General features: G+C 37.4%; 1 protein-coding gene and 1 non-coding gene across 3 annotated transcripts in view; one reads left to right on the top strand and one right to left on the bottom strand.

The window, feature by feature from the left end:
• Positions 1-194: 194 nt before the first annotated feature.
• Positions 195-16,898, top strand: part of LOC111862052 (ferrochelatase, mitochondrial) — a 28,927-nt gene continuing 12,223 nt past the window's right edge. The window contains exons 1-5 of one of the 2 annotated variants that reach the window (XM_023847122.2): positions 195-278; positions 4,671-4,875; positions 8,089-8,191; positions 10,285-10,403; positions 13,325-13,426. In XM_023847122.2, coding sequence (XP_023702890.1) covers positions 245-278; positions 4,671-4,875; positions 8,089-8,191; positions 10,285-10,403; positions 13,325-13,426 — 563 coding nt within the window. In that variant the 5' untranslated portion in view covers positions 195-244. Of the gene's footprint in view, positions 279-398; positions 638-4,670; positions 4,876-8,088; positions 8,192-10,284; positions 10,404-13,324; positions 13,427-16,898 lie in introns of those variants that run through there. The other variant, XM_023847123.2, reaches the window with a different exon arrangement.
• On the bottom strand, positions 6,669-6,740 carry Trnap-ugg. Its single transcript has one exon. It is a non-coding gene; the product is annotated as a tRNA-Pro (tRNA).

Here is a 16,898-nt window from a genome sequence, read left to right as displayed (position 1 = left end):
AGAGTGAGTGTTCCGTACAGGTATTAAGGTTTAATAGACTGTGCTACGTCGAAGTATTACAGATATCTATTACTCAAATTCTCGCTCAGAAAGTTAACAAAAATCTCGCCATTAGCTAGCAGAACGCTGATCAGACTTGGCGGTTTCCTAGGACTAGATGTCATTTCCCATTTCGACGAAGTTGTAATAATCACTTTATTAACGAAGGAATTACGTAAATCCGAATATAAACACAGCAAAAGACATGAAGTGCCCACGATTTCATGTATTATCCATCGGTAAGTCTCATTTAACGCAACCTGAAGTGTCCTGCACGCAGGAATCTATGCGTAATAATTTAAACCACATAATTTAAGCGCCGACAGTACGAAACAATGACATAACCGCTTTTTAAAGTATTCTACAACGCCAATGGGTGACACAGCGTAATATATGGTTTATGATTTTTTTATCATTCAGTAGCAGAACAGTGTCATTCATAATGTCATAAATATTAGTTACTAAGCGAAGCATTTTGCTTTAGAATTAAGTTTCATTGGTTCATTAATATGATTGAATCATCATACAGGAAGCTATTAAAAAAAAAAAATGTGATGTAAGGGATGTAAGGATAACCTCCAACAGCATGGCCGTAAAAGTGAGTTAATTTAATGACTCATAGCGATGTTACACTTGGAGACAGCGTGTAGTTTACCATAATGTCATGATTCTTTTGAGAACCAAACTAAGAAGTAGCAATAATGAAAGCCACATTGACCCGTTAATAACTTGACGTGCATCACTGACTCTGAAATCAATGGACTAGATTCTTAGTTCAGTGGAACTGGAACAAATTCTTTGGCTCTGCAGTGTCATTATATTATAATATTGTCATAAGATTAAGTATTCAGTCTTTTTGAATTATGACTGTAAAGCAATTAAAATAATACAATACTTAAAATTTTGAGACAAGCCTGTTGGTTATCATTTTTCAAGAAAAATAAAAGGAACTGATGACTTCATGTTACCAAGAAGAGGCTCCAAGGAGCCTATTTTATTACACTGTATATGTTTATCAGTATTGTATTACAAATGTGTATGCTATTGGATGACAACTGTAATTCATAGTTGTGACTGTAACTAGCACAATCTCCACATCCGCATGAGAATGTACTCTCGACAGGATTTATGGAAGGTCAATAAATGAAATGGAATGAAAATGAAAAGGAGAACATTACCAGGCCTTCAGAAGTCAAACAAAAATGTAGCCAGTAAATAAAATCCTCTAACTTATAGTTTTCTGCAGGCATATGCCTCATACAGATATTCATTCATTCATTCATTCATTCATTTATTCATTATTTATTCATATGTTTACATTCACCAGTGATCTTTCTGTTTTGCTACTCTGTATTCTATATAAGAAATCAAATCACACACATCTAATATGGAGAAGTCTATATATATTGCCTAAAACATCTCAGATTGTATCTCATACCTTAAGTAACTGATAATTGATAATTTATTTAACATCCGTAACTGTTACACAGACATGATTGGACAAGTCAGTTGAAAACAGCCAAACACTATATGTCAGCAACTCTTAAGAAATGTACAAAACAATATACAAGACAGTGTACAATACAGTCCCTTTTTGATCAATATCCCCTTGCTGTAGCTTACTAACCATGGATGACAACTCAGCAGTTCAATATAAAACAGTAAATATACTTAAATCACCAAAAACACAAGTCAGCCATGTAAAACAAAACATCACACATTTAGTGAAGATAAAGATGATGTTTAATATAAGACTACACAGCAGAACATACTACATAAATTAGACAACACAACAGTAATAATCGACATCCTGGAAATAAGAAATAAGATAAATAATTGCTTAAGAAACAGTTACCATAAATGAATCTAACCAATAATAGAAGAATCAGATGAAAAGATGTGTGGCCTAATACAGCACCAGACATGAAGCTGAATACAGCATATGACACTTTTAAATGAATTTAAAATCAACTTTTAGTTCCATATATATCTTGTATTTGGGGGCACGTGATAGTGTAGTTGGTTGAAGCATATGCTACAAGCCGGAAGGTCGCAGGTTCAAGTCCCGATGAGGTCATTGGATTTTTTTCAATTTACCTAATCCTTCCAACTGCACTATGGCCCTGGGGTCAACTCAGCCTCTAACAGAAATGAGTACCAGGAATATCCTTGGGGGTAAAGGGCGGCTAGCGCATAGGGCTGACAACCTTACCTCAATCTGTGAACTGATTGTCTAGGAAATGTGGGAACCTCAACATCTCACAACCATATGGGCCTCCACAGCCTGTTACAGGGATACCTTTACTTTTTTACTTTACTTTATATATCTTGTATTTAAATCAACATCTGGATGCTAGAATATAAATGTACATTGAAAGTAGTCATTTTAAGACTATGTATGTAAATATGTATACACTCTTTACAATTCAATAATGAAAATGAGTGAATCACAACACCTGAAGATGACCCTATGAGGGTCAATACATGTAGTGGAAAATAAGTTAATAAATTATAGTTGCACTGACGGTGGAATTTACATACATACATACATACATACATACTTTATTTCACTTCCATAAATCCTATCAAATTTATATTATTAGAAAGACCATCTATATACTTCCTTATCATTAAAAAAAAAGCTATCCCTGTAACAGACCATGAAGGCCCATAGAGTTGAGGGTCCCACATTATCTAGACAGTTGGCTCAAAGATGGCGGTGAGGTTGTCAGCCTTACACGCCGGCCGTGCTTTACTCCCCAGGAAAATTATTTAATTAATTCCTGGTACTCATTTCTGTTGGAGACTGAGTTGACCCCAGGGCCATAGTGTGGGTGGATTGATTAGGTCAATTGAAAAAAATCCACTGACCTCATCGGGACTTGAACCCGTGACCTTCTGGCTTGTAGCATAGTACCTCAAACAAGTACACTACCACGTGCCCCATACTTCCTTATCATATCAAAACTAACTCAAACCTATGGGAAAAAGTCCTTTCTGTTCAATGGGATCTTGGTAAATCAGTTTTGGTTCCCACTGTATGTTGAAAGTAATCTAATAACTTTCTAATAATGATCTGTACATGATCTTTGTTACTGTCTGATGATTGCATGCCCTCACAGATGGTTTAGGCACAAAAGGTACATATTACATCACATTCGTAAATCAGCCAGGATGTACCCCACATTTTGATTAAATAAATTTTTCAGGTAGACTTTATGGCAACTTCTAGTCATTTATAAAGTAAAACTCACCTAAGTAATATTTTAGAAGTTGGTTCTAACCTTCTACGAAACATACCACATTCATTGTTTGTTTATGGAAAATTTGGTGTTCATTATGAAAAGAAAATGAATCCTACAAATAAATTCTGTTGGCAAAAAGCTGCATTATTCAACATTAAGTCATATGGTACATATAGTTACCATAGAAAGGGTGTAACTGAACTTACGTGATGTATGCATTTACTTATATGCAACAAGGAGGTGTCTGAGAGCCTCCAGAAGAGACTTCTGCCACTTGGGTGAAAGGCACACATGGTACTTGCATTATCTCGCATTCTTTGCATAGTTGACAGAGCAATTGCTGATACATATTACAGTTTCAGTCCAGTATCACCACAGTAATTCTTTGAACATATAATGAAGAGTATATGTGTTACATGCCTGTTTGGTATAATCCAAGGCCAGGATATTATATTAAACATTCAGTCGCATTATTTTCTGTCTCAAAATTTCATATGACAGGTGCATGTTGAAACAAATTTTCATGTACAGTAACCATGTAAAAAGTAAGGAGAAGATTCCAACATAAATGTTAGGACGTTCCGGTTGTAAATAAACTTACACAGATAGGGCCACCATTAATAGACAAAACCAATTGAATCAAAGTGTTGAACAGGGAAAAATTGGATGAAATCAATGGTAGGCTTGAGTATTCTTCATGAGAGTCCCTTGAATGCCTTTCAGAGGAGACTGGAGCATCAAGTTTCAAATTGTCTCTTATTTCCCAAGAAGGAACATCATCTTGTGAATATTAACATTTTATCGTGGTGTAAGGAGTGCCTACATAAAAAGATGGATGTTATTTGGCATTTGCTGTCAAGTGGGTGTATTGCATTGTCTTCTTGGCATATCAAGTACAACATGAATCTGAACACAGTGTGAGATGATGGGAATACCCTGTGTCCCTCTTGTCTGTGTGGCTGAAGGATTTTAGGGAGCATCTCAGATGACCTCCCTGTATATTATTACCCAGCTTCTTTTGTAAGTAATTTGACATTCTATTTAAAAATGACTAGAAGTTTGTTCATCCTCAGTTGTTGTGATTCTCCATAGTAAAACATGTGACTTGTGAAATATTCATTTATCGGTGTACCTCTGTTAAGAACATACGAGTATACACACATTTTTTGCTGATCTGTATATAGCGAGAATGAAACCTATTCTTCTTTTCTGTCTCTGTCTTTTTTTTTTGTGTGATTCCATATTTTGTGATGTGTAAATATTCAAATATCTAATCTCTCCATGTACATATTTAAGATTTATTATATATTTATTGATTGAAAATTGGCTTCTAGGTAAATCATAACTTCACTTAAGAAAATGTTACAGTATTACTGTCTTCTTTAGGAAAGCAGTTTATGCAAATGCACAATATAATATGGCCAAGATTTTTGTCAGTACTTGCACCCAAAGTGGCCACTCAAGATGTCAAGAAACCTAAGACTGGCATAATAATGTTGAATATGGGTGGGCCAGCAACGAAAGATGAAGTTCATAATTATTTATTGCGCATTATGACAGACACAGACATGATACAGTTGCCAGTACAAAGGTCAGTATGAAGGAATGATGTAGAATTATCATAGTACTGCTCTTATTGTCCCATACCTCAAATCACATAGAGTTCAGAGTTTCTGTGTTTGCAGAATAACAAACATCGCAGCTGATATTAAAGTGATGATATTTTATGTATAAGTGCACACAGTAAGCACATAACAAATCCATCTGTCTCTCTGCTTGTCTGTCCACCTTCTTCCGTATCCAGAGCCTGCTGGTGGATTTTACTGAAATTTCAGATTTGCAGTTGATGGGAGAATTTAATTTTGGTTTTTAGTGATCCATTATAACCTGTGCTTTACATAATGCTCAAATGAAACCATCTTACTTACTTATGGAGCTGCCAAACCTGCACCTACTCAAGAATTTCTCAACATTTTATGGAACCTGAAGGTTCATTACCATGTTCACAAGAGTCCTCCACTGATCACTGTCCTAAGCCAGACCAATCCAATCCGTATCATCCAATCCTTTCTCTCTAAGATCCATTTTGATATTGTCCACCCACCTACGCCCTGATCTTCCCAGTGGTCTCTTTCTTTCTGGCTTTCCCACCAATATCCTATATGCATTCCTCTTCTCCCCCATTCGTGCTACATGCCCTCCTTAATTTGATCATTATAATTATACTTGGAGAAGAGTACAAGTTATGAAGCTCCTCATTATGCAATTTTCTCCAACCTCATGTTACTTCAGCTATCTTCAGTCCAAATGTTCTCAGCACCCTGTTCTCAAACACCCTCAGTCTTTGTTCCTCCCTTAATGTCAGAGACCGAGTTTCACACCCATACAGAACCAAAGACAAAATTATAGTTTTGTATATCCTAATTTTTATGTTTTTATACACCAGACAAGAAGACAAAAGGTTCTGAACTGAATGGTAGCAAGCAAATTAAACCATCAGATTTATAAAATATACATCAAAATGTATGTATGTGATACAGGCCTACAATAAAAATATTGTTAATTAACATCACTCTAAGTTGAAATATTTTTTAGCGTGGTATGTGCTTTCGATTTTTGTTCTAATACAGTTGAAAGGGAAAAGATGAAGTCCCTTTGCCTAGAACATATCACGAAAACGTATAGAAGGAGAGAAGTTAAAATTCTGTGCGTTCATAACCTGTGCATTAGATAGAGGTGAGAAGAGTTCAGCTTCATCCTCTTGCTACCTTACTCCCAAGGAGAGGGCCCCTGCCTTAATTGATTCCATTCACACTGACATGAGTTGCAAGTACTGTAGAGAAAGAGATTATTTTCTCTTAAATTTTACCAATTCCTTCAATCTTCATAAACTAAACATGATCAGAATAGTGAGAAGCTGTTTCCAAATGTTCAGTTAAGCGTGTACTCTTATGAAATTATGACATTATTGACTTGCCAATAGTAGTAAGCTGCATTTAATCCATTTTGCACAAGGAGCAGGTAATATGTAGAAAGAGAACTTGATTTCCTAGTGTCTAAAGAGGCTTTCTCTATTAGACTTTTAGTACCACATACCATATAGGCCCTAGGTTATATTTTAGTTATACCACATATCATTAGATTTTAAGGGATTTTAAATGATATTTATGCATTTATACTTATTATTAGGTAGTAATGTAGCCATTAGTTGCATCACAGTCACTAATGCAGCTTTAGGGCAAGGAGTATCATGTGATGAATCACACCATATGTTAATAAAAATGCAATAATTGAATTACTGTAGTAATTTAATTTCATCGATGAGAAATGGATGAATGTAGTTGTAACATGGGCCAAGGGAAAAAAAATGGGTAAAAAAAAAGTGGGCTCAGCCGGGATTTGAACCCGGGACCTCCTGCACCCAAAGCAGGAATCATACCCCTAGACCACTGAGCCAGGTCTGTTTTGTTAAATGAATGTCAGAAACTTTGGTGGAGTCTTTGCTTGTTTAAACTTTAATTATCGTATTTGAGGTAGTTCTTATTGTAAATATTAGCGAAATAAGGTCAACTATATGTGAGGCAATTTACACATTGCCTGAATTTTAACTGCCCTCCTGTAGGCCAGATAGTAAAATGGACTGTGGACAGATGTACTAACCTGTAAGTACTTTCTTTTTCTGCAGCCCTCATAGAAAATGAATGATATGAGCCAAATATAATTTCGGAATAATATGTTTTACCTCCATGGTCATTTATTTTCAAGAAAACTTTCCACCCGTCAGTTGAAAGCTATTGTTCGGTTCTCACCTAATGCTGTCATAATTGTATAGAAAATGTTTGGCCACGCCATATCAGAGTAAGCACTGTATGCAGATGCATGCTTTGTTATTTTTCTATACATTTTTAAAATATTTTTTATTTATATATATGAGTTTATTCAAAATAGCTTTTGACACTCATCAAGACAAGAAAACAATCCTTTATACCATTAAATAAAACACTTTTTCATTGTACCAGTGTGAATGAAAATGAAGTGTAGTCAGCTTTTAATTTTTACAAAATTTTATCCAAATCCAGGAAGTACAGGAGTTCAGTAGATACTGTGTGTGTGTGTGTGTGTGTGAATCAATGTTTACCATTTTATGATGCACTTATGTTATGCTCTCAATGTTAAGAGCACAGAAAATTTTAAAATGCCACCCTTATTCAGTTGGAAATGTAGTCTGCTATTATATGTAACTAAGTTATTATTAGTTTACATGGGATTTATACTTTGAAAGTGAATATTTTACAGATTTAAAGACAATAATTAGGGCCACAGTAATTTGAGCCATTGTATATGTAGTAGTGTAAGTATACAGTACTCATATATGTATTTATTTATTTTAGTGAACATTAGTTAATTTGAAAATATTAATATTGCTGAAAACAAACATGCAGTATGTTGAGGATCATTTGCAAGCCATGCTGGAGGGCAGTATATTTTGAGAGAGAACAATAAAAAATGTCTATAAAGTGCCATATGCTTTACACAAGAAACAACACAGTGCAAGGGTCATGACTCACAGCATAAAGAGTGGGAAGGATTGACAACATTTGTATGGCTTATTGCATTTTCATTTTAGCATAAACTAACACGCATACCAAACGGGATTCTAAACATTTAGAGAATTGTTGATGTGAATGTTTGTTAATTAAAACTTAAAATAAGAAGGCAGTAATACATTTAGCTGCACAAAACTCTCATTGTGGATGTACTACAACTAATATGCCAATTTGTTTAAATGTTGTGTTGGTTCTAGTACTCTGGGCCCATTAATAGCCAAAAGGAGGACACCTGAGGTTCAGAAGAAGTATGATGAAATTGGTGGAGGCTCACCAATACTAAAATGGACAGAACGACAGGTATATTGAAGTTGCAGGGCATACAGAATTAGAGTATATACCTCAGTTTCTTCTGGTTTACATAGCCATATCTGTCACCATTTCAGAGTTATGAAATTTCAAACTTTTAGGGTTTTTTATGCAGTGGAGCATTCATAACATCACAAGACAGAGGTCATATTGCATTCACTTTTGGCTCACATCATTTCCAAGAGTAAGACAGTGATAACAACACAATTAGGTTATATGATTTCCTAATGTGGAACATGCTAATATGCATTTTGTATATGAAGTGCTAAAACTGCATCAAGGTAATACTAGTGTCAGTATGCAGATTGAAGGCAATCCAACAGACATGTACAAGGTGCTATCGGAAAGTTCCCGGACTAGGGCAAGAAAGAAATGCTGACTTAACTTACTCAATTTTGCCTGCCATCTCCTTCAAAATGGTCTCCTTGGGGACGCATACAGTGATCACATCATTCTTTCCACGCTTCAAAAGCATCATGAGGGTCATTTTCCTAAATGCTGTCGAATAATGCTTTCGATTCACTTTGGATGTCAGACACCATTTCAAAACGTTTCATTTTCAATTTGGGAAACATAGTGAAATCACAGGAGGCTAAGTCCAGTCAGTAGGGAGGATGGAAAACAATAACCATGTTGCTGTTAGTCACAAATTCTGTAGTTTTCAGGTGCAGTGACATGATGAAGGAACAATGCAGCACATGTTTAAATTCTCTGTAAACGTCTCCTGCAAACTCCATAACTGATCCCATCAGTGTCTATGAGCTCATAGATTGTTCAGCGACAGTCTTCAATGATGAGTTCTCGAATTTTGTCAACATTTTCTGTCATTTTGATGGTTGCCCTGAATGTTTGTCATCTTCAATCGACACTCAACCAGCCTTGAAACGTGAATGCCATTCAAAAACCACTGTCCAGAATAAAGAATATTCTCCAAAAGTCTCACAAAACATTTCAAGGGTTTTTGTAGCAGTTTTACTGAGCTTCATGCAAAACTTGATGCAGACACAGTGCTCAATTTTGCCATCCATTGCAGATGAAACGAAACACAAAGTTGAAAAAGCACTCGCATAAAAACAGTGTGTGTTCACAGAACAGTGTCACGTGGCAGACTGATGCAATAGGCTTGTGAAAATGTGACCTTGGCTTCCCCTCTCATCTCTTTTCACCGAGGCAGTTACAACAGTAATAGTCCAGGAACTTTCCAGTACCACCTCATATTTGCAACAGTACAGTGCAGCCTCATGGGAGCAGTTGGATTCATGCCACCAACACGTGTTCACTGCAGCAGAAAGAGCGTACAGATTGAAGAGGAAGTGTTAGATGATATATGCGCTAATCCATTGGCTACTGCTCATTGGGTTGCAAATGAAACAGGCCTGTCTCAGAGTGCACAGAGTGTGGTTTGGGGTACATTGTGTGAGGACCAGTTGTATTCTTTCTGTATATGATTTATAAGAGTGCTACAGCTGTGGAACAATAACCTTCACCTCCAGTTCTATTGATGGCTTCTGCACAGAATTATACATGAACGTGACTTTTTGTGTCTTGTAACACAATATACATTGTGGGCCTGATGGGATAATGTTTGCAAGGAGCCAAGTCAGTCTCTGCAGCCTGCATGAGTGGGTACTGGAGAATCCTCAGGCTACTTGACACACTTCATTTCAATAAAGATTCGGCATCAACATTTGGGATTGCTATTAACATTGTGTGGAATTTTCAAAGCCCAAGAGTGAGCAACCTATGTAATTATTTAAATGAAAATAATTTCAGCAAAGTACACATTTACTAATCTTCATCTAGAATGCTGTCACAAGAAATGGGATGCATTATTGGAATAACAAGCCACCCTGTGTAACAAATTTAATAAAAGACATCAAGTTATATATATACAGCCTTACATGTGTTAGCCCCTTGGGACCATCTTCAGAGGCATGACAATAGCTGTGAACCCCAAAGATGAAGGAACCTCTGTGAGGGAAGCTGTACTGGATTTAACATGGAAATGCTTTGCTAGTAAGTAACTAATGAAGATTTCTCTCATTTGGATTTATGAACTGAATGCCTTCTGTAATTTGTTTCAGGGAGAACTATTGTGCCAAAAGCTGGATGAATTATCACCAGAGACTGGACCACATAAATATTATGTTGCATTCCGTTATGCCAGTCCGCTCACTGAGGACACTTTGGATCTGATAGAAAAGTGAGAAAAATGTTATATGCCTGAAAATAATGGTTTATTATCTTAATATTGTGCATCCTGTTGTGTGTCATAAATAAGATATATAAAGTATAGCATATACTACTCTGTCCAAAAAGTATCCGACCTTGGGCCGGGGAAAAAAAGTTCTGTATCTGGGTGGCTACAATACCTAATCCCCTTCAAAGTAGGTCCCTTGTGACTCCACACATTTAGCCCAGTGGTCCTTCCATCGCTGGAAGCAATTCTGGAAGGCTTCTTTTGGAATGACGTGCAGCTGCACCATCACATTCTGTATGATGTCCTCACGGCTGTCAAAACGGCAGCCTTTTAGCCATGTCTTCAATCTCGGGAACAGCCAGAAATCACAAGGAGCCATGTCAGGAGAGTACGGATCCTGGCAAACCTGCAGAATGCCGTGCTTGGCCAGGAAACCCTGGATGAGGTGTGATGAATGAGCTGGGGCGTTGTCATGATGCAGCTGCCAGTTGCGCGCGTCCCACAGCTCCGGTCTCTTGCACCGAACTGCATCACGAAGATGGCGGAGGACTTCTTGGTAGTACTCCTTATTGAGAGTCTGGCCTAGTGGTGCATACTCATGTTGCACGACACCCCGGTAATTGAAAAAAAAAACAGTATCACCTTCACATTGCTCCGAACCTGTCGTGCTCTTTTTGGCCTCGGGGATGTTGGTTGCTTCCATTGTGACGCCTGGACCTTGGTTTCCGAGTCATATCCATACACCCACGACTCGTCACCAGTGATCACAGTCTTTAGGAACTCAGGATCCCTGTTGGGGCACTCCAGCATGTGCTGTGCGACCTCAAGATGGAGTTGTTGCTGCTCTGGCGAAAGCAGTTTGGGCACAAATTTTGCCGCCACTCTTCGCATGACCAAATCCTCAGTTAAAATTGTGTTTGTGGAACCTCTGCCAATCCCAACCTCATCAGCAACTTCACAGATGGCCAAACGACGGTCCTCCATGACCAGTGTCTGCAATTTTTCAATGACATCAGCACTGACAGTCTCCCGGAACACTGCTCACTGTCCGCCGACATACGGCCATGTTTAAAGCGGTTGAACTACTCTTTAATTTGAGTGACCCCATTGCATCATCGCCAAAAACCTGCTGAATTTTGCAGATTGTTTCCGCTTGGGTATCCCCAAGTTTCTGACAAAACTGAATGCAATATCGCTGCTCCAAGTGTTCTGTCATCTTGAGCGAAATGAGAATGCGACGAACACGTTACACCACTTTGCTATCTGGCAGCCACAGACGCATCCGGCAGTGTTGTGACTCAGCAAAAAATCACGCATGCGCATGAAAGTCCCTCCTACCACTACGCTCAGGTTCCCCACCCCTTTTGCCATTACTTACAGTGGAAAAAAATTAAGTCGGGTACCTTTTGGACATACGGTACTGTCTAAACAACAGCAATCAGTATTCAAAACAAAGAAGACACTACTGCATCAACATTTGCTTTTATTATGTTTATTAGAGATGCAACATATTTCGACCCTTTCATGGGTCATCATCATTGTACATTGTACGCCTGATGATGACCCGCGAATGGGTCGAAACATGTTGCATCTCTAATAAACATAATAAAAGCAAATGTTGATGCAGTAGTGTCTACTTTGTTTTGAATACTGATTGCTGTTGTGTAGACAGTATATTCTATACTTTATATATCTTATTAATGGTTTATTACCTAATGTTGTATTTTAGCGTCCTGTTGCACTGATTTTCGTCCATGATATATATACAGTGTCCGTCTTGCAGTGCATCCACTTTTACCTGTCACTTCACAACATGTTTCGGCACCATAGTGCCATCATCAGGTGCTCCATTTACACTAATCTATTGCATTGCATGCCATTATGTCAATGTAAAATTATTTAAAAAGTATTTTAAAATATTCGTCAGTTATAATAAATTTTTTGTATACTAAAATCTTGTTAAGATGTTCATCTTATCTGTCCCAATTCAAAACCCGCGCATGGTTTCTCCACTGTGGGAGTCGTTCCTCTTATATGCCGTGTGTATCGTGTCTGGTGATGCGTGTTCCCTTTTTGGCTGTGGGTGTTGTAATCAAAATACAAAATATTTATTATAACTGACGAATATTTTAAAATACTTTTTAAATAATTTTACATTGACATAATGGCATGAAATGCAATAGATTAGTGTAAATGGAGCACCTGATGATGGCACTATGGTGCCGAAACATGTTGTGAAGTGACAGGTAAAAGTGGATGCACTGCAATACGGACACTGTATATATATCATGGTTTATTACCTGATTTTATGGATTTTGAATACTTTCATTCTGTTACAGAGAATAAATATATCTTTATGAGAACATCCAGACAATTTAATCTACTGGTAATGCTTTATTAGATTTTTATTCAGGAGATGCTCAGTTTCAATTTTTGCAACAAATGCAAGAACATGAAGAAAGTCGTCTTCTGGGTTTAGGCACCGTGTATTCTTCGTTTCGGCCAACGTTTCGGAGGAACGTAGCGCCTCCATCTTCAGAGCAGTTGAATGGCTTGGAATGCGGAGAGCAGTAGCCGAAACGAAGAATACACGGTGCCTAAACCCAGAAGACGACTTTCTTCATTGTCATCGCCGTGAAAACCTCAAAACTTAAATACAAGAACAGTTAATAAAGTCATGTCTTTAAATTTGCACTTGTGTTAGCCTTTTTGCTTTAAACCACCCCATGTGACTAATGAAGCGGGTACAGCAGTTTGTGTATTTAAGGCAGATTTATAATCTGAAATAAATTATTGTTTGATGCCATTGCAAGATGTTACATGTTTTTATATTTCCTATGGCTGTGAATGAAATTTAGAATATAATATCTGTTTACCAACCTCTTTCTGGTTCACTGACTAGTAAAATGTGCTGGTGTTTTTAGAGATGGGGTGGAACGTGCAGTGATATTCTCCCAGTATCCTCAGTACAGCTGTGCCACCACTGGTTCTAGTTTCAATGCAATATACAAATATTATAGATCTAGGTAAGAGAAATATGATTGTTTATTGATCCATATTTGAAACTCTTCCAAAATAACTTTATATTTTTTTAAGACAAAATATTTTGTTAACNTTATGTTTTGTATTATTTATGACATGTTTTATATCCATTTTTTGGATCTTTGAAACTTGTTATTGTTTGATTCATTGTACTATCTAGTCGTGTAATTTATGCATGTATCCTGTTTTATATTTAGTTCTGTGACATGTTCTATATCCTTTTTTGGATTTCTTGAACAAATATAAATACAAATACAAATACAAATTAAAATTCATAACAAACAACAGACATCATACATACTACTACACTTACAACAAGCAAGTCTCAACAATGTATAATTCACACACACAGACCATTTATTAACTACTAACTTTTGAGTCACTGAGCCATGTGAAAGCAATGGCTCCTTCCGTGACGTAATGGCTTCCAGCCGTATCTGCCACTCTACCCTTCGCCTGAGGTCCTAGAACTACTACACGTAGTAAAGAATAGCAGCAGAACGCACACAGAAAGACTACACAGGATAACACCTATACAGTGTGGAAACAAGAACTAGCCGCTGCAGCACTTCAAACACAGGGCGAATAACCCTAACAATTTTAAAATTTTAAAATTTGGACAAGAATTTAAAGGTTTAAAATTAGAACTAAAGATTTTATTATGGTGCTATTACAATAAACTCAAAATTAACGTGTGTGAAGTAATCTACGGGTGGACAGTTATCAACGAAGTAGAAGTTGATAATGACAGGGAGAGTGTTTTAGATGTTAAATTTTGAACTGGGTGCAGTGTGACAGCGACGTGAGTGTTATACACCTGATGATGGCCGTCTGAGGCCGAAACATGTAGTGTAGGGAGCAAGATCAAAGACACAAAATATATTGTTTGCACTTGAGACGGAGTTTATATCATTTATCATATTTATTTTCCTTGCGGCTGCCTGTGGCTGATCAGGAAGTTACTTCTGTACATAATGTCGGTGGGCCAGTGGAACTGGGCTTGTCGCTGAGTTGATGCTGTGAAGTGCGGATCAATATAGGGCAAATCAGCCATGTCTATTTGCTTATATATATTTTGTATATTCTTGCAGTGAGTTATATTGTGTTTGTGTTTATTAAATCTTGTTATTGTTATTTGGTCAGTCATTAACTTCAGTACGGCCCTCCGCTGCAAGCTTGGATTCCCTGTGACGACCTTAGGGAGTATTGTAAACACGACGCGAGAGCCTGGGACGATGAACCACTCCCGACTTCACGATGGTTGTAGGTGGTAGGGTGAAGACGGGAGTAGTATTGGTGCTCGACAAATTCATCTAGTACTAGTACCAGGACTCTAGTACTTAGAGGTGACAGTCCTCCGACGCGAGGTAGGAGAAGTATTGGTAGTGGTGGGGAGAGCTCCAGCATGCCGACAAGTGTGGCAGGGAATGCAGTAGAGGCGTTCTCAAAAGGAAATACCTTCTTACCTCATTGTGTTGCATAGTGATGGTGGTTTATTCTCGTTGATGTTCACACATCCGATGTTAAGTTTTAAGTGCTGAATGGCAGACTGCTATGCAGTATACACTGTTATACACTTTTCACTGTTATATTCATGAAGAGTTTATTTACATATTACATGGGTCTGTTCTAAAGGGGCAACACTTGCAATGTCCGATTATTTTTTGTTTTCTTCCAGCGGAACCCCAGTTTCAAAATAATTTTCTTTAATGTGGAGATGCATTCCTGAAAATCTAACGTTCTCTTAAACTTTTCGTGAACGTTTTTCAGGGTAGGTCTCCGTTTTTCGACGATGTATAAGTCATTAATTGTTCTTCGCAACACAGACTCGTTAAAGTCGTCCAAAATGGCTAGTGAAGATTTCCTAGGTCTTTCTTTATGGGGTGTCAAAAAGGAAGTGGAAGTCCCAGATTCAATATTTTTTGTTTCTCTTATTATTCTTCTGACACTACTTTCTGATACACCTGTTCCCTTTGCTACTTCAACTCCTACATTCTTCACTGTAATTGTTGGCCCAGCCCCTTTCATATACTTGTATACATTACTAACAATTTCTCTTGATTGTGAATGGAACACTTTTCCACTCAATTTACTTCGTGTAGGTGGCATGTTAAAGGAGATAGAATAAAAAGTACAAATATAAATAAACAAAAAAGAAAATCAACGAATAAAAATAAACAGTAAAATAAAATGTTGTCACTGTCACCAGTTGACTTCTTGTCCAATACTTCAGTGCGACGTCTCAAGTATCTTTGGCCATGGTTGGCTCTCAACTGTCTTCGGCGACGGCTATCCCAATACTGACTTCTTGCTGTCTTGTTGCTGTCTTCTGTCTCTGTAGCTCTCGGCTTATGTAGGTGTTCTGCTGACTGGATACCAGACACCATTCCTCACCGTTTCGTTTCTACTGTCCGCTGTTACATAACGGACACAACAAACTCTCTGTAGTTCATTCCTGGGGAGACGCGTTCATTACGTCTGCATTGTCTATGCAACGGCTCCCTGTTCTTTGCGTTACCATGGAAGTGCATATTCCAAATTCACATGTTTGGCAACGCCTCGGGAACGCTTCTTTGCAACGGTCTGTTTGTATTCGATTTGTCACTGTTGGAACTCATCAATTTCCATTGTAGCCATTGCGCAGCGATGGACGAAAGGTAACGCATCACAATATTAATACAGTAATTAGAGAATAATACACTCAAATACGACTCCTAGAGTCAGAACTTTTTAACTTGACTGTACAAGGAAGAATGCTATTGGGACGTCCGCTCACACTGAATGCAGACTAATCACAACACCCCTCAACTTTCATGAATGGACCTGCCCATCCACGGCGCAGCTTTTCCTGGACTGTCAGCTCTAAGTACTAGAGCTATAAAATGTGTTACTTTGCAAATAATTTCGTAAAACAAACCTAAATTGCTTTTTATCATTTTTTAAAAGTGTGATATTTGACGGCAGAGTATTAAATAGCTTGACACCTGAATAATACACCCCTCTCTGATAGGATGATAAATGTGTTGAAGGTATGCGAAGGTGGTCATTACTTCAGGTACCAATGACATATACAGAGTTATTGGTTTGAAACTTATCCATATTATTAACAACATTTATCATCAGTGAGAGCAAATATACACATGGGATTGGCAGTATGTCAAGCTTTTTAAATAAATCTCTACATGTATGAGTTGGGCCCACTCCCATCATTATTCTTATTATTTTCTTTTGTATAACAAAGACCTTATGACTGTCTGATGTATTTCCCCAATATATTATTCCATATTTCACAAATGAATGATAATATGCATAATATACAGCTTTAAGACTATATATATTTAATATATAGGATAATTTACGCATTAGAGAACCAACTGTGCTCAACTTGTGAAGCAAAAAATTGATATGGCCCTTGCAAGTCAGATGATTGTCCAGCTGCAAACCTAGAAATTTTAT

The sequence above is a fragment of the Cryptotermes secundus genome, unplaced genomic scaffold, assembly GCF_002891405.2.
Source record: "Cryptotermes secundus unplaced genomic scaffold, Csec_1.0 scaffold181, whole genome shotgun sequence".
Lineage (NCBI taxonomy): Eukaryota > Metazoa > Arthropoda > Insecta > Blattodea > Kalotermitidae > Cryptotermes > Cryptotermes secundus.
The sequence above is the reverse complement of the archived record's forward strand: the minus strand, read 5'-3'. Positions and strand labels throughout refer to the sequence as shown.